General features: G+C 46.2%; 1 protein-coding gene across 1 annotated transcript in view; it reads right to left on the bottom strand.

Moving 5' to 3' along the window:
- ATRN (attractin) overlaps positions 1 to 19,060 on the bottom strand; it is an 800,866-nt gene that overhangs the window by 746,294 nt on the left and 35,512 nt on the right. The window contains exon 2 of the mRNA XM_078678722.1: positions 3,549 to 3,632. Coding sequence (XP_078534848.1) covers positions 3,549 to 3,632 — 84 coding nt within the window. The remainder of the gene's footprint in view (positions 1 to 3,548; positions 3,633 to 19,060) is intronic.

Raw genomic sequence — 19,060 nt, 5'->3', positions numbered from 1 at the left:
ACACTACCTTCGAACCAGCTGTGGGCTTTAACAAGTGTCATTTGATTGGTTTATTGAAGAGCATTTATTGTTTTGTTTCAGTACTTAAGGAGAATATCACTTTTCTCAGCAATAAAGTCAAGTTTTCCTTCAACATTTTTGCAAATCATGGATATCACTGGTCAATTTTATTAAAACAAAAATACATTAATGGCTTCATGTCATCCCACATTATTGATTTGGGAACAGGTGGGACAAGTGGGTTGTCTTACAGGACATGTAGATATATGTTGCATTTTGTCCCATGGACAAGTAGATTATTTAAAAATTTCCACACCCCTGCACTAGGGTCCTAAAACGCTATACAACAACAGAGCTTAAGTCTTTGGCTGCGGGTTGGACCTGAAGGCCAGGTATTCATGAATGCCAGAGATACAGATGACCCCTTCCATTATCCGCAATGCTGCCGACACAAAATCACCTAAACAAAAATTGCCTTCAGGGAGGAAAAAGCCAGGACAAAAAAAAACTCAAAAATTACTTCAAGGCACTAGAACAACTTCAAATCAGGAATCAATGCAAAGATGGTAAATGGGAAGAATCCAGATCAACTGGAACATAGCGGGAAATTCAGGAAGAAGACCAGCGTTTCCCAGAGGACTGTAAGAAAGGTCTGGACCTGGAAGCATTGCAACCGAATTCCCTCATTAAATAGGCAGAAAAACAGGAAATATTTCACAGGAAATTAGGCCACCACGTTGGATTGGGAATGTCCCATAGAAATCAATGTGGGACTTTGCCATCTTGGATTTGGCAGTGTAACCTATCCCACAGATCCTCAGAACAGGACTCTGGGAAGAAGAAACACTATGGAAACAATATGGAGATGCCAAGGCCGTCTCCTGCAATGTCCCCAAGAGGAAGACTGGCACACACAGGCAGGCTGGCAGCTTTGAGGTGGGTTGAGGGCTTGCCGCATCCAAATCGGTATTTCGGCAGTCTAGTCTGCTCCTACAGGAGCTTGTATCCCGCCAGGACCAACACAGCTTCAGCCGCAGACTCTGTGCAGGACGCCTCATAGTATACAGATTTACAACTAAGTTAACCAATGCCAATTGTGAATAAACCAAACATATAGCTTTTTCAGGGTCAGAGCACTGGCACAGAGGCCTGGTTTGTAGACCTTCGTGCTCATTTAGTGCCAAAAATCTAGCTGCATCAGTCCAAAGCTTTGGGGGTGATCATGCAAAAAGAGACATTTACTTAGACACAACCTGGTGCTTCGGTGGTGTAAGTCACTCCACTTTCTTCACCGATACTGTACAGCAATAGGACAAATGACCTAACTTTGGCAATGCAAAACAAAATTGGTAAAAGGAATTGGCTAAAACAATAAGTCAGCATCTTCTTCACCAAAAAGTAATAATTTTCTAGTCCCAGCCTTTGCAACCTGAGATCCTCAGAGCTTCCCCATATAAACGAAATCCATTAATATAAATGGATGTGTCAGATGGCACCATTCTACTGCAGAGGATTGATTGCTATATTGCTAAAGGTTTATGTTAAACACTGAAATAGTTTAATATTGATTACGCTCAGTAATCAATGCTTGATAGGAGCAATGTGGTTCCAAGGGACACTGGCCCATAACTACTCTGTCCAGGATTAGTGGAATTAATTAAATGAACTATTCGTAACAAATCTACTTTAGATATTACCCAAAATTCTACCAATAGGTCATACAAAGCCCAAGTATTACCCAAAGGACTGGCTCCCTCACCAGGTTATGCAAATGATATGACCTTAAGGCTTCCAAGCAGTGCATTTATACAACTATATGAATGCCGCCTGACCCATAAAGATTTAATGTTTCCCCGCCAGATATTGGTGGATGAACATTGGATCTGGTTAACTTTCTAAAAATTGACCTCTAAAACAAACAAAAAAATATATATTTTTAAATGCATTTGGATGGTCAAGGGACATTTGGCATAGATAATTGGACTACAGACTAATGAAAGAACAATAGAATGTAGATGTAACAACTGATGCTATTTCATCTTGGCCCAAGCACCTTTCATCTTTAATTGGTTAGAAACATTTCTATTTTATTATTTGGTCTTTCCAAGACTGACATGGCAGACAATGCTAATCAAACAAGATACAGACCTTTAGTAATGCTTTTTCTGGTGGAGACACTAATCACAAATTCTTCACCTTGTGAACATCCCCAGGTGCCGAAGAGGATCCAGAGTTTTCTCTGCATTGCTCTATGCGCCACTAGGTGGTTTTGTGTGGCTTTGCACTGGCTCATTGTATGTGTCCCACAAGTGACATCGGAGCCACATTCAACCTCCACTGATGTGTACGGACGTCAGTTTCTAACGTGATACTGTCAAGCCCCGTCAGACACTGAGCCCCAATAACTGAACAGAAGGGACAGTGTGTAGAGCTTTAGATTGGGATTTTTTATTATGAATAGAAACAGAGACCATTCAACAGGTCGAGTAGGACAGAGGGTGGTGATAGATCTGTGGTTAGAGTATACAACAGATAGTGTGTCGCCTATGGAAAGTAACTTGTTTTTCTGATGGGTACTTCTGACTGCAGATTCCTCCCCTTGTGAATAGATAGATAGATACCACGGTGGTGGGAGTGCAGAATGGCTCAAACCAAAACGTCTCGCAGGATCGAATGGGCAAAGTGTCCCTCACGCCGGACCCGTCTGATATGGCAGTAGCAACGCTTCATGAATGTTTGAATTGATGCCCACGTCTTGATCTAACAGACTCACAGAACAGGTACTCCGTATGACAACACAGTGGTATAAGCCTTGGCTCTGGTCGAATGAGCCCTCAAACCCTACAGAAGACTGCTTCTTGGTCAATGGTTACAGAGTCAAATAATGAGCAATATCTACCTCAGTATGGTTTTTAATGTACTGCCTTACCCTTCTTAGCACCAGAGAATCCCACAACAAGTGAATGGTCTACCTGATGGTCCTTGGTGCAAATTATGTGAAAACTCAAGACTCTTGAGCCCCAGCATGGAGTCTTGTCTCCTCTTTCAAGGGCATAAAATAGAGCAAACAAAGCCTCAAGAATGATGGATTGGCTGACATGAAAGACAGTCACAACTTTCAACAGAAATACTCTCTAGTCCTCAACATCAGTTTGTCCGGGAATAAGGTGATGTACAGACGCTGAACAGAGGGCTTGAAGTTCATAAGTTGATACATTTTAGCACAGGTAACCCATAACTAAAGGAAGAAACATGCCTTCTTTAACCTGCAGGTTTGTCAACAATTGGAGAGCAAAAACATTTGCAATACACTACTGTGATAACATTTGTAAATCGTTGACACGACAATCGTGAGGTTGAATATGTAGTTAAACTGACCTGTATTTATTAAAATTAGCACCATTGAGTTGGGTAACAAATATCTGTTATTCAGCGCCAAGATACCCTTCTGGGTGAACATGTGCGTTACAAATATACGGTAGGTTATGTTATTCATGATTGTAAAACGTAGTGCAATAAAAACATTTTTAAAGAGACATTATACTTACCGGCCTTCAATAAGCCAAGTGCACTTGGTTTTGTACTTGTAATTTCCAGGCCCATCAGTTACATAGCCATTCGGACCCGTTAACCTGAAAAAGAAAGAAATATGCATTTTTTCAGAGTTTTATAAACACATAATACAGTGGCAATAACAAAAGAGAGAAAGTCGAAAGACAGAACCCACGGTGAAGAGCACGAATCCTAATTCAACTACTAACATTATTAGATATTGAATACAAGTTACAGCACCTATATAAACAGAAAGACAACACTGTCAAATTCAGTAGCATGAGGGTCTAGATCTACAAAATGAAAACAAAGGACACAAAAAAATGAAGCAGTTTACCAATTTGTGGTAGGCGCTACAAACATCAGAACAGCACGTTGACATAGAAAATTGGTTGTGCTACTGGTTTACGGTCCAAATCTGCACTGTGTAAAACTAAAACCACTAACTTACATGAATACACCCTCATATTAATGAACGTAAAGAAAAATGCTAATTTTGGGCAGGCTGGAGCATGTGGCATGCTCTTCAATTGTCACATTGTAGAATGGGGTGGGGTATACACACGGAGTTAAGAAACCAGAGTTCGTTCAAAGCATTCATTTGCCCATACTGAAGAACAAAACCCACACTTTCAAGTCTGTATTGTCGAGAAGCAAGGTATCGCAAGTAATCTATTTGTTCCTTTCAGAGTGCAGCAAATAAAGCGTTCTTCTATGGAAATAACAGAAACTAAATAGGCGTTACTATAAAGAAATATGTGTATATTTGATCAATAGTACTGCAGGTTAATTCAATAACTCTCATAAGAAAGTTTTCGGCAAATGAAAACTATGCTTATATAAAGACCGAAGTGGAGTCAAAGCATGAATGGTTTCATTTAGTGGAAGTTAAGCAAAGGGGAAAAAACATTAGTTAAGCTAATAGTAATAATTGTGTGTACAGAGCTATCGGCGTGGTCATTTTTATCCTGTAATAAATTCTCCATGCTAAAAACCATTTTAAGCGGGTGTTGGAAGTAAGAGCAAACTATGCTGTACATAATGCTGTCATCCACCCTATTTAATAAATGTGCACTGTCAACACTCACTGTTTCTATACAATATGGGTGCGATTCCCTTCCTTTCAAAGTTCCTTATGGCCAAGCTGTTAGAACCATGAGATGTAAAACTAAACGAGAAAATAACATGGTAACTGACGAAGATCCTAAACCCACTCAATGTACATATGTAAGGAAAGAAGGACGGAAGCCACGAATGTGCAAAATTAATACCTCACTTCAAAACTGGTTTTACACTTCAACTAGAGACCGTCCCAATTTAAATTAGAAAGTAGTAGAATGTGACAAGCATTTACATGAGAAATTGTTAAACCACGGGATTGGTGTCATATGACATCATTCTGCCTTCTGAGCCTCAAAGACAAACAAGCATTTGCAATGCAATAGGTCTCGCATTAGGAAAGTTTGAGCTATTGGTATTGTAAATTACAAATTTTTTATTTATGTGTTGGTTTTGAAAATAGCAAACTTAATAGCTTTGTCATTTACAATGCCAATAGTTTTAACTGTTGCAAATGTGACACCTATAGCATTTGTAATGCAATATGTATTGTATTTACGTGACTTAGATGTATTGATATATCAAACAACAATGGATTTTACAGTTTTTAATAATTAATACTGAAATAAAAGTTACTGTAATTTATAATAGCAGTAGCTTAAACTTTTGTAAAAAAAATTGTGAAGATTATGTTCAGTGTATTTTATTGTGACGAAAATCCAAGAACAGAAGTGAAATATTAACATCTTTTTGTGACATTTGTAATACAGCTTGAAACATTGAGAGAACATATTTGAACCAGTTGTTGAATGGTTGCAGAGATTGATGCTGTGGTGGCGCTGAGTGATGTTGTGGTGGCGACGAGTGATGCTGTGGCGTTCATTGATGCTGTGGTAGCGCCTCGTGAGTTGTATTTCCCATGAGTGATGCTGTGGTGGTCCCGAGTGCTGCTGTGGCAAAGCGATAGATAGATAGAGCGAGGGCGATGGATAGATAGAGTGTATTTATGTTGCATGGAGTAGTGCAAGTATGAGGTGTGTAATTATACGGCACTGAGTGGTATTATGTGGAGTGTATTTACGTTGCATTGAGAAGAGTAATTATATGGGGTGTAATTATGTGGCACTGAGTGGTAATATGGGGAGTGTATGTTGTATTCAGTAGAGTAATTATGTGGCACTGAGTGGTATTTGGAGTGTATGTTGCATTGAGTGCAGTGTAATTATGTAGCATATTATGTGGCACTGAGTGGTATTGTGTGGAGTGTGTGTTGCATTCAGTAGAGTACTTATGTGGCACTGAGTGGTATTTGGAGTGTATGTTGCATTGAGTGTAGTGTAATTATGTGGCGTGTCAATGTGGCACTGAGTGGTATTTGGAGTGTATGTTGCATTGAGTGCAGTGTAATTATGCGGCGTGTAATTATGTAGCACTGAGTGGTATTTGGAGTGTATGTTGCATTGAGCGCAGTGTAATTATGTAGCGTGTAATTATGTGGCATTGAGTGGTATTGTGTGGAGTGTATGTTGTATTCAGTCGAGTGTAATTGTGTTGTGTGTAATTTTGTGGCACTGAGTCGTATTGTTTGGAGTGTATGTTGCATTGAGTGCAGTGTAATTATGTGGCGTGTAATTTTGTGGCACTGAGTCGTATTGTGTGGAGTGTATGTTGCATTGAGTGCAGTGTAATTATGTAGCATATAATTATGTGGCACTGAGTGGTATTTGAAGTGTATGTTGCATTGAGCGCAGTGCGTGTGTGAGGCAGCGCGTGTGTGAGGCAGCGCAGTGTGTGTGAGGCAGCGCAGTGTGTGTGTGAGGCAGCGCAGTGTGTGTGTGAGGCAGCGCAGTGTGTGTGTGTGTGTGTGTGAGGCAGCGCAGCGTGTGTGTGAGGCAGCGCAGCGTGTGTGTGAGGCAGCGCCGCGTGTGTGTGAGGCAGCGCCGCGTGTGTGTGAGGCAGCGCGTGCGCGAGGCAGCGCAGTGTGTGCGTGAGGCAGCGCAGTGTGTGTGTGAGGCAGCGCAGTGTGTGTGTGAGGCAGCGCAGTGTGTGTGTGAGGCAGCGCAGTGTGTGTGTGAGGCAGCGCAGTGTGTGTGTGAGGCAGCGCAGTGTGTGTGTGAGGCAGCGCAGTGTGTGTGTGAGGCAGCGCAGTGTGTGTGTGAGGCAGCGCAGTGTGTGTGAGGCAGCACAGTGTCCAATGTGTGGAAGGCCCTGGTTACTTCAGCATGAATGACGCACCTGCACTTCATAGTAGCTAGATTTAGACCGGCACTGCAGGATTATAAACCCATTGGAAGCCCTTGAATCATCTGTACATCCAGTTCTAGGGTCACAAGACGCATTCTGTTGTTTTATCTATTTCCAATGCACGTGGCTGTGTTTATATGTGACGGCGTACTGCTTGGCCCAAAACATGGGCTTCAAACGTCTGGTCGCAGAGCGGTGCAGCCGCCTGCAGGCTGGAAGCGCACGGCTTGATATGGAATGATTTACATTTAAACAACAAGCATTAGAAATGCAATGGGTCTCGCATTAGGAAAGTTTGAGCTATTTGTCTTGTAAATGACAATTTTTTTATTTAGGTGTTGTTTTTGAAAATAGGTAAATTAATAGCTTTGGTCATTTACAATGCCAATAGTTATAACTTTTGCAAATGTGACACCTATAGCATTTGTAATGCAGCATGTTTTGTATTTACGTGACTTAGATGTATTGATATTACAAATAACAATGGCTTTTAATTTTTTTAGATAATTAATACTTAAATAAAAGTGATTGTAATTTATAATGGCAATAGCTTAAACTTTTGTAAATAACTTTTGTGAAGATTATGTTCAGTGTATTTTATTGTGACGAAAATCCAAGAACAGAAGTGAAATATTAACATCTTTTTTGTGACATTTGTAATTAAGCTTGAAACATAGAGAGAACATATTTGAGCCAGTGATGCTGTGGTGGTGCTGAGTGATGCTGTGGTGGCGCTGAGTGATGCTGTGGTGGCGCTGAGTGATGCTGTGGTGGCGCTGAGTGATGCTGTGGTGGCGCTGAGTGATGCTGTGGTGGCGCTGAGTGATGCTGTGGTGGCGCTGAGTGATGCTGTGGTGGCGCTGAGTGATGCTGTGGTTGCGCTGAGTGATGCTGTGGTTGCGCTGAGTGATGCTGTGGTTGCGCTGAGTGATGCTGTGGTTGCGCTGAGTGATGCTGTGGTTGCGCTGAGTGATGCTGTGGTTGCGCTGAGTGATGCTGTGGTTGCGCTGAGTGATGCTGTGGTTGCGCTGAGTGATGCTGTGGTTGCGCTGAGTGATGCTGTGGTTGCGCTGAGTGATGCTGTGGTTGCGCTGAGTGATGCTGTGGTTGCGCTGAGTGATGCTGTGGTTACGCTGAGTGATGCTGTGGTTACGCTGAGTGATGCTGTGGTTGCGCTGAGTGATGCTGTGGTTGCGCTGAGTGATGCTGTGGTTACGCTGAGTGATGCTGTGGTTACGCCGAGTGGTGCTTGGGTGGTGCTGGGTGATAATGTGGTGGTGCTGAGTGATAATGTGGTGGTGCTGAGTGATAATGTGGTGGTGCTGAGTGATAATGTGGTGGTGCTGAGTGATAATGTGGTGGTGCTGAGTGATGCTGGGGTAGCGCTCTAAAATAAGCACGTTTCCACAATGAGCAGATCTGCAATTTAGTTTAGATAAAATGGTGAACCAACGAAGAAGGGAGCAGTGTTCTGGAACAGCATTCAAACGTACAGAAAGAAAGGAACAGACGTCGTCACACAGGGTTGGAGCTTATATGCAGATCCTCTGTCACTTTCTGGGCATATTGAGGTCAAGCTGCAGCCACTCAGTGGCTCAAAGGAGAACTGCTCGGAAAACTTCTTGATCCATTCTGAAGCCAGGGGAATATTTTAAAGGTGAGGAATCTGAGGTTAGAAGTATACTTCAGATACACTGTACACAAAAAGGAGGGCAAAACCAATATTAAGATTCAAAGTAGAAGGCAGTGATCTAGGCTGGATGACCTTGTTAACATATATCCCTATATCACGGTATCTTAAATAGAGTATAATCCAGATTTCTTACACACACTGCAGCCAAAAGAACATTCATGGAAGTGAAAGATAAAACAGATCCTTGAGACCTTAGCAAATATTGCACACAGAGCTTTACGATCCTTGAGCTGTACAGCCATCTGGGAGGATGAGGGACTGGAGGTGTGGGTGGACCTAGTAGATGATGGCCATCTGCGGTCCTTTGCCAACTTGATAATATGTGGCTTGGGGACCACATAATTCTTACTAAACACACGAAACGTGGGGCACGTCGGGAGATGTTAACAAACAAGCAAAATAAAAAGGCGGGAACAGTCCTATGTCATGCATTATTACAGTGTAGGGATATAAAACTGGCTCCACCCAAAGAATCATGGAAGGCCAAACTAGGGCAGGAAATATCAACTTCATCATGGAAAAACATTGTTGGATCGGCGAAAAGCATTTCTAAAAATGCGGGTCTAAGTTATATGCGGTTTAACTACATTCATCACACAAACCTGACCCCGAGGCCTAGAGCCTGGATGTACCCGGCAGCTTATAGTAAACGCCGCAGATATATTAAACCAATAGCAGATTTCTATCATATGGTTTGGCAGTGCGTAATAATTGCTGCGTTTTGGAAAGAAGTGCTGCATTGCATCTCTGAGATTACAGGTGGACTGCTATTGTATGACCTACGCCATTGCTATTGGAGATCCGTTCTTATTCGAAAAAAACCAAAGCATGGCACACTCTTAACGGCCTTTGACATGGTGTTGGTGAAACACCGCCTACCCCTGGCACGAAAGCCTCCCTAATCTCGGAGTGGCACCTAAACTTAACATAATGGGCGCATGCTGAGATTACAGCATCACAACATCACTGCCATTTGCTCATCAGAAAGAACTAAACGTACTCAACCATTTGTTTAAAAAAAAAATACCACAGAAAACGTGCATCTTACTTCAAGGGGGCAATCGTCAGATGAAGAATCTAGTTCGTCCATGTAAGTATCCCATTTTGTGTACCTTCCCACCTCATAAGAGGTACCTTAACGATACACCTGGGAGTGTGCAATATTCACATGAATCCAGTAATTGTGAAGCAAAATAAAAGTTGTTTATATTAAAAAAAATAGAGAAAACGAGATGAAAGCCCTTCACCTTAAAATCATTTATTAGCCATTGTCTGATAAGCTAGAAGACATGAGGTCAGTAATTCAGAGCTGGCTGCAGGAAGAGATGGTAGATGCAGATGCTGGCTTTCAGACAGAACTGAAGAGAGCTATTAGGCTTTCGACGAAGGGGGCATGAGGGGCAGAGCAGGGTACTGGCACACTTCTGGTGGGTTGGTGTACCCCGGACAGAGGGAAGTAATACTAACAAGCATTAGCGGCAGCAATAGCGGCCGCGAAATGCGTGGGCAGAGGAGGCAGGCGCTGGAGAGGGAGGGGGTGGGCTGCCTGCAACTCGAGCGACCATATGGAGAGGGAGGGGGTGGGCTGCCTGCAGCTCGAGCGACCATATGGACCATATCGACCATATGCTAGTGGCTACTCGCAGAGCGTGCACAGCGATCAAACATCTAAGCGCCTGCCATATGGTGGAACGTACCTACTGTGTGTCTTAGGCTGGCGGGGATATCTCCTTCTTATTCTCTGTAAATGTAGTTTTCCTGGATGCGGTGAAACAGGGGATGTGGACACCGGGGTTTAAATACAAAATGGTCCCGCGTTAAAGGGGCTGCGTGTGACGCCGCGATCATGTGATACTGACACAGCCCTCAACACATGATGGTAGTGAAGAGGCTGTGTGTGTCACGTGATGGGGGTGTGTTAAGAGAAAACATTGAGATATAACGAGCAGGAAGCAGATATAACAATACAAATAATGTCTATCTATGTGGCAAAAATCTTATTGTAACTTAACAATAAAGGATTATATGTGTGATCTTAAATAGAGGGGAGGAGAAACGCGAGACACGGCCTGGCGGCCGTGAAAGTGAAAGTACGGCCGGCCGGCCGTGAATAATTAGGGGAGGAGAAATCTCTGAGCATTAGTGTTAATGTATTGACAGTGTTTTGTATCGTATAAACGAGCAGAGTAATGAGTGCAGGGATGATTTGGAACACCTGGGCTAATGCACGCGCTCGCAAAAAGCAGCAGGTTAGTTTTTGTAGCGCCAAAGAGGTGAGTGCAGATGTATGTAAGCGCTTTGGTGCCGGGCGTTCCACAAGCTGCGAGCAAATACTTTAAAGAGCCAGCTTGCGGAATGGAATAGGACGAGACCTAAAAAGGCTACTGCAATTTCTAGTTAAAAAAAAAAACAACAATAAAAAAAAAACACTGCGCTCAACAGTAAACATGTCACCTGTTTTGGAAACACCAAATCCCATATGGTAAGAAAACAAGTACATTCAGCGATATAAAGATCCAATAACTAGAACTGTAGCTTAATGTAGAAAAAGTGCTGGCATTATCAAACGTTGGCACAAAGAATATGAACAACGTACCACGGGTGCTGTAAAGTACGATGACCACCTGTTTATAACACGGGCAGTGAAGTTAACTCCATGTGCAGAGTGCTTCCACCATGGTTGATCTTCGAAAGGTTGTCATTTTCATCTTTAGCACTTCCGGATCACATAACAGCCAATCACAAGGTAGAACATATAATGTGAGTCTGCGATACTGCTAAAGTGTTCGGTGGACTGCGATTGGAGGATCAAGGTCAGTCCAGCCAATCCAGTACGCATAAAAGTTGTTTACAGTCCTCGTTTGGCCGTGGGGTTAGAACACGTTCTTGCTCATCTCCAAGTCTTGAAGTTGGCGGCTACTGCTCAAAATACTGTTTGTTAACTACAGACGGGTAGGATTGAAAGCCGTAAGTGGTGCATCCTGTACATTACGGGGCAGGAGTTGTTTAACGTATATGTGGCATTTCTAGCACTTACTGATGCTGGGAAGTGTGACGAATGAGAAACCGCAGGTAATCCTTTTGATTCTTGCAGTTTTATATAGCGCGAACTCGATGCGAAGTCATCGGAGCGCTTCACATGAGCACAAGCTACTTACACAAAGACTCGTTCATTTTTGGTACGCAGAGGGGAGGAGAAATGCGGCTCGGGAGCAAATGGTATTGAGCGCGTGAATGGGAAGAGCGGCCGTGGGAGGTGGGAGGGGAAGTCGGAGAGTGCGAAGTGCAGGCGGGGGGGGGAATGCGGAGCCTTTGAAGTGTGTGTGGCTTTCATGTGGTGATGCGAGAAGCGCGTTCACGAGACCACATGCACTTCTGGAAATCCGCATTTAGTTTAGCTCTTAGTTTAGCCCCAATAGTCTCGTCCTATTCATTCATTGTGGAATGGAATAGGCCGAGACCTAAAAAATTTACATTAAGGAGCAAGTTTCAGAGGCACTCTGCTAATTTGGGATGTGGGTAGTTCTAAGCCTACGGAGCAGGAGAGCAGGGAGGGGGGTGTGTTCCGGTTGTTGGGGGGGGGGGGGGGGAGAACTTCAGTTGTGGGGGGTTCTGGGGGGACTGAGGGACAGGAGGTGGGGGGGAAGGAGGGGGGCAGCTTGGAATGGTCACATCGGAATTGTTTGGGCATTTATTTGCAGAATGTTGGGAAAGGGGAGTCAGGGAAGGCAGGGGGTGGGGGGTTGGGGGGGGGGGGGGCAGTTCAGTTTGGTCACACCAGAAACGTACGTACAGAGTCATGAGATGCACCAGAGTACACAGGGCAGTTTCCTCAGTTAGAGTGGGTATGGCTAAAAGATGGGACAAGAGCCTCAAGGTATTGAGCTGGAATGTCAACGGGTTGGGGGACAAGCTTAAACGAACCATTGTATTGCAACTTGTCAAACGTCACCTCCCTGATACTGTATTGCTGCAGGAAACCCACTTATTGGGTAACACGTGCCACGCACTGAATGATGGGGGTACTCCTTGGCGGTCCACTCAGGCTTCACATCTGGGTCCCGGGGGGTGGGAATCCTTCTCAGTCGTAATTTTCCCCTCCTCATTGACCACACAGACACTGATCAACAGGGTCTTTTCGTGGCTCTGTCAGGGAAGTGGGAGGGACGTAGGCTAAACCTTGTATCAACCTATATCCCGCCGGGCCTACAAACCCAGTCCTACCAGGACCTGGGCAGGCTTCTCCTCTCCCCGACGGTCAGCTCCTTGTGGGGGGGGGCGACTTTAACGCTGGTGTTTCAGGAGATCTGGAAAGGCACCCACCCAGGGACATCCCACTAGGACGCAAATGGTTGGCTGATTTTATAGATGCGTTTGGCCTCGCTGACGTCTGGCACCTTAAACACCCGATGGACTAACAATACACCTTTTTCTCGGGCCCCATCGCTCCTTTTCCCATTTAGACTACATTCTTGCTCCCCTGCATCAAGACACCACACTTCAGGACGTCACGCACTTAACCAGAGGTATCTCGGATCACTCCCCACTGTTGGCCCACCTCACGATCGGGAACAGACGTGAGGGGTGCATAGCGCCTATTAACGCCTGGTATCTTCGTAATGAGGGTCTTAGAAAGACGCTCACTCTCTCGATAGACCGCTTCTTCGAGAGTAATGACGGATCTGTGGAACCTCGGTGGTGTTGTGGGAGGCCTTCAAGACTGTCCTCAGAGGAGAGGCCTTGTCGTCTATCGCCGGCCGGCGCAAGGACAGGGTGGCGCAGATGGTGGCCATTGAGACTGACCTCAATGCATTGGAACATGCAGCACCGGCTGATGAGGATCCTGGAACTCATCACTGGCTGCAACTCAAGGCGGCGGAGTATAGGGACCTGGCTACGGAGGCAGCCAAGACTTTAGCCAGAGATAGGGAGGGTAGAATATACGACCAAGGCGACAAGGCGGGTAAGCTCATTGCTTGGCTCGTCAAGAAGCAGCAGGCAAAGTAGTGGCCGAACTGAAGACTCCATCCGGAACCACTGTCACTGAACCTCGTGAAATAGTCACCGAATTTGCACGGCACTTCCAGAGGGTGAACAGTAGGGGGTGTGACCGCCCAGGGGAGGACTCTGTGGCATTGCTGGCTGATATTCGGATGCCGGCTCTTTCCATAGCTGAGCGTCAGGCCCTGGAGGAGCCCCTCACCATGGCAGAGCTGGAGCAGGCTATTTAAGATCTTCACCCAGGCAAGGCACTTGGGCCCAATGGCCTCCCGATCGAGCTTTACAAGCTCAAACCTGATAGCCTAAGCCCCTACCTCAAACGGATGTTCGAGGAAAGCAGGGAGAGGGGAGTATTGCCGCAGGACCAACGTTTGGCTACTATTGTGGCCATCCCAAAAGAAGAGAAACCGAGAGATACGTGTACCTCCTACAGGCCCATATCTTTGTTAAACGCTGCGCCCAAAATATTGGCCAAGGTCCTTGCCAATAGGCTGCAGCCGGTCTTGAATACACTGGTCCACCCGGACCAGTCAGGCTTCATGCCCCACCGAAACACGGCACTCAACCTCCGGCGCCTTAATGGAGTGATGGGGAGATGTCACACTCTCCAAGAGGACGCAGTAGTGGTGTCACTCGACGCCACAATGGCGTTCGATACGCTGGAATGGCCCTATATGATTGCAGTGCTTTGAAAAATGGGTTTTGGCCCGATCTTTATCGAATGGGTGCACCTCCTCTACTCAGAGCCATTGGCCCAAGTCACCGTTAATAATAAAACCTCTGAGGCTTTCGGGCTTGAGAGAGGAACGCGGCAGGGATGCCACCTCTTCCCTCTCCTGTTTGCCTTTTCTCTTGAGCCACTAGCCGCGTGGATCAGACAGGATGTGTCTTCAGTATTAAATCTTTTTATTGAGAGAAAAGACATAACGGGTGATACAGCGGCTCGCATGCGAAGTGGCACGGGCCTATCAACGATAATACAGGTATGTAGGCAGTTCCGTAGCAAGCTCCATACAGTTGCGTTTATACACAGCAAGCCGCCTACAACCCAGCTGGGCCGGCCGCGTAGTAAAGGATCAGGAGCCATCGTTAGTTGCGTTATGTCATAGAACAAAAGAAAAACAACCCCAACAGGCCCTCCTCTCACCCCCACCCGCCCCACCCCCCTCCTTGTCCATCGAGCAAGTAAACAGCAGGAGGCCAACATCACTTCAAGGGGTTCACAGAGGGTGTCTCACTTCCGGGCTTTCGTCTTATGTGACTGTTTTTTAGGGTCTGCAAGTGGGGTGTCTGTCAGTCGCAGCAATCGCAGGTAGCGGGGCAGCTCAGTTCCCTGAATTCCTCAGTGAGTAGGGTCAAGAAAGTTCGCCAGAGTTCCGCGAACTCTGCACTCTTCCCTGCATTTGCCAGCGATAATTTCTCCATACCTAGTATCATCCATAGCCTATGCAACTACCCAAGTTGCAGAGGAGGTGGAGTGTCCCTCCAATGCGCCACAATGTTCTGTATCGCTGCCCCCAATGCAATTGCTATAAGTCTCCCCCTCATGGACTTCAGGGAGCACATCAAGGAGTTAGGGAGGCCAAGCAGCACATAGGCAGGGAATCGGGGAAGCTGTGTGTCTAGGTGCATGTCTATTAAATCTAGGATTGAGGTCCAGTAAGGTTGTAAGCGTTCACAGCTCCATATTAGGTGTTCTAGGGTGCCGAGCCCCCCACATTCTCTCCAGCAGCGGTCGCTAGTTCGGAGATCCCAGCAGTGTAGGCGTTCAGGCGTGTGGTACCAATAGGTGGCTACTTTGGTCAATAGGCTATCGCGCAGGCGCCAATGCCGCTGGGGTCCAGGCGTATTTGGCATCAGGAAGGACGCCACCACCGGAGAATGGTCCGACAGGGAAGCGGGTTGTATCTCAACGTCTCGTGCGTGAGATGCTAATTGAGAGGAGCACAAAAAGTAGTCGAGCCGTGCGTATGTTTTGTGAGTAGTAGTGAGTGTAAGCCGTGGCCTGTGGGTGTGCATGCCGCCACAAGTCGATGAGGCCTAGGTCTGCAAGGCGAGTATGACCCGCCGCCGAGAGTGCCCCCACCTGGCCAGAGCGCTGGCCCGATCTGTCCCCCGTATTGTGAAATACTAGGTTACGGTCGCCTCCCAGTAATAAGTGTGGATGTGTGGTGGCTGTTGCAGTCTCCGGCGCCTTGTGTAAGAATGCCTCCTGTCCATCGTTAGGTGCGTATACGGAACCTATCAGTAGGGACTGCCCTGCAATGAGGAAGCGGTGTGCCTGTAGCCTGCCTTTGGATCTCTGCTTCCTTTTGTAGGACCCGTCCCCCAAAGGATTTGGCCACCAGGATCGCCACCCCAGCCACCTCAGGATGCGTCTTTAAAGGGGCTTCGGTGGGCTGATGGGTGGGAGGACAGGATCTCGCTCTACGCAGACGACATCCTCCTTTACCTAACACGGCCTCGGAGGTCCCTCATGGAGGCCCTGGACATCTTCACTAACGTTGGGAAGAACTGAGGCTACAACATTAACGGGAGCAAATCTCTCCTCTACGCCCTCCAAGGAGACCCCCCCGGTGCTCCCCAGAGACTGCCCGATTCAGGTGGTCACGGAAGGATTCAAATATCTGGGAATTTTTATTTCCAAAGATAAAACCAACATGTACGAGAGGAATCTTTTGCCGCCCCTACAGCGGCTTAAACGAGACTCCGCGGCATGGCAAAAACTCCCGCTGCCCCTGCTAGGCCGGGCGGCACTTTTTAAAATGATGGCGTTGCCTCGTTTCCTCTACGCACTACAAAACTACCCCGACCTGGTCCCGCAGTCATATTTTGCAGCTGTAGAAGACGCACAGAGAGACCTCCTCTGGTCCTTTACTCCCAGAATATCCCTGCAGAAATTAACATTGGGATGGTTCGACAGGGGGGGAGGGGGGGGGATAGCACTCCCTTATATCCCCAAGTACTACTGGGCCGCACACCTCTCAGCCATTAATCAAGGCACGTACTGTGACGGCAATGACCCGGGATATGGCATGAACAGGTGGCTCCTTCCCGGTGGGAACTTTGAGGTGGCGTTGTACTTAGAGCCCGGTAAATACATGCTCACGGGGCAAACTCAGCATTCGGTTCAACTGTGGCACATCCTTCAGCGAAAACTGGGATGGTTTAACACTCCGACATTGGCCACTCCACTTTATGTCTCTGAGAAGCTCGGCAATCTGGGCCGCACCCAGCGGTTCTGAAACTGGGACCTAATTGGTATCTCCCAAGTTGGAGACCTATGAGGTTCAGATGGGGTCAAGTCTTTTGCCTCAGTCCAAAACATACACGAACTTGCGCAGACGGAATATTTTCAATACCTGCAGGTCAGGCACTCCCTTCAGAAGAACATTCCTCCGGGGACCACACTCCCAAAAGCCTCCCCTCTGGAGGATAGGCAGCTGGATGGTCACCTTCCGGAGCATGCGATTTCCCTCACATATATAAAACTAATAAACAACTCTCCAGACCCGCTTTTGACCCTAAAAAGGAAGTGGGAGGCTGACGGCTTAGAGATTGAAGAGGAGGAGTGGAGGAGTGCGCTAACCTCCCCTAAGGAGGTGGCCATATCATCCAGGTTGCGACTCATCCAGCTCAAGATACTACATCGGGCTTACATTTCATGCACAAGGTTGAAGCTAATGGGACGCAGTGAGGAGGGTCTCTGTAGGAGGGGATGCGGGGAGGTGGGCACCTTCCTCCACATAGTGTGGGAATGCCCAAGGTTGCAGACCTAATGGAGGAGAGTGCTCCGTTGCATGCAAGAAGTGTGGGGGGGGGTTGAGCTACAACTGGAGGCTAAGAGATGCCTATTAAATGTTTGGGAACCCACCGATCTAACAGCGAAAGGGAGGTTATGGGTCACGTTGGGGCAAACAGTGGCGAAGCAGAATATTGCGAGGATGTGGGGAGCAGTTGCGCCTCATAGGATTAGTGAGTGAAAAAAGGACATGGACTGGTGCATGCTCCAAGAAAAGACTGTGTACATAGCTAGGGGTTGCCCCACGAAGTGGGAGGCGGTGTGGTCTAGTTGGAACGAGTACAGGAGCAATATCTGTGAGCCCCCTCAACCCAGGCAAACAGACGAGGAGGCAGTATTGTAAGTTGTTTTACACAAGCCGAAGTAGTCACTCTGAGAATGATGATAAATGTAGACCCTGTGTCTTTAAGGTGCACTGTGCTAACTGTATTGTTCAAATGTGATGACCACCAATGGTTCTTGAGCTGTTAAAAACAGATTAAAAAAAAAATCAAGTTTCAAATATGTACCCTTTACATGAAAAGTATTAGAAAAGGCAAATGGTTACGGTTTAGAAGCAAGAAATCAATGGGGGAAGGGATCACTTGTCCTGCGCAACCAGGGTTTGTTTACTATTCGTTTCGGATACCGATAAAAAACCCTCATTCACGTACCATGGCTCGAATGGCGGTGTATCTTGGTTCTCCGCCTGTCAGGATACTGCAGGTAGCTGCCATCAGTGCACCGAAGTGGCAGGCAAAGACACGAACATTGGCAAAACCCAGTCGGGTGAACATTTGGTTTCCTTATCATCCAAAAAAGTCTTCCCTAGTTTAAAGTACAGAATTCCCTAACTTCCTCGCATTTCATGTATAGGACTCCCTTTAGTTATGTAGAAAGTTTCTCCTCCTAAGATGGCCGCCGTAGTGGGTAGTAGAATTCACTGAGTTATAGCCCAGTCTAGTGGATTTAGTTAGAGCACGGTTTAGGAACTGCGCACTTCAACGACGTTCGTTCTGAAGAAAGCATCCGAGAAGCCCCGCTCCGCGTCTGGTGACCATTATATTTTTCACTATAGATTCTAGTTCCTGAGGAAAGCCAACTTGACCCCCTCTGGGCAGTTTGTGGCTGAAACATGTTGACCTTTTTATGGGCAATATACAGTGCGGAAGCACCATAGCTTAACTTCCTATGCACGCCCACATTTTTAACCAGGCTGGTTTTCCAGTCCCAATAAAAATTTGTCTTGTCTGGTCAATCAAGCTTTTTATTAAGTATTTACATTTTCATCACTAATCACTACTGTACTAACAAGTGGTTCACCTCTGGGTGGAGGAAGCATACGATCAAACCCGATGATGATGCTGTCACGTTGCTAATAATAAGGCGGAGAACCAAGATACACCGCCATTCGAGCCTTAGGACGTGATTGCGGGTATACAAATAGTAAACAAACCCTGGTTACTCAGGACAAGTGATCCCTTCCCCCATTGATTTCTTGAAATTAAGATTAAGGAAGCTGAATGGATCACGGACTCTTCCTTCTCCCCATTTTGATATAATACGGTTTAGAAGCAACTTCTCACAGTGCTTTATTTTAGAACATAGCACGGCCCAAGTAACAGACCTTTAAATGAAAACTGCTGTTTTAAGAAAGGCTGTTCGGCTTTAGGAGCAAAATGAGCTGGTCTACTCCATTCAGAAGCGACCTAGGTGCTCACAGTACAAAA

This window comes from Lissotriton helveticus, chromosome 2_2 (assembly GCF_964261635.1).
Source record: "Lissotriton helveticus chromosome 2_2, aLisHel1.1, whole genome shotgun sequence".
In the NCBI taxonomy this organism is placed as follows: Eukaryota; Metazoa; Chordata; class Amphibia; order Caudata; family Salamandridae; genus Lissotriton; species Lissotriton helveticus.
The sequence above is the reverse complement of the archived record's forward strand: the minus strand, read 5'-3'. Positions and strand labels throughout refer to the sequence as shown.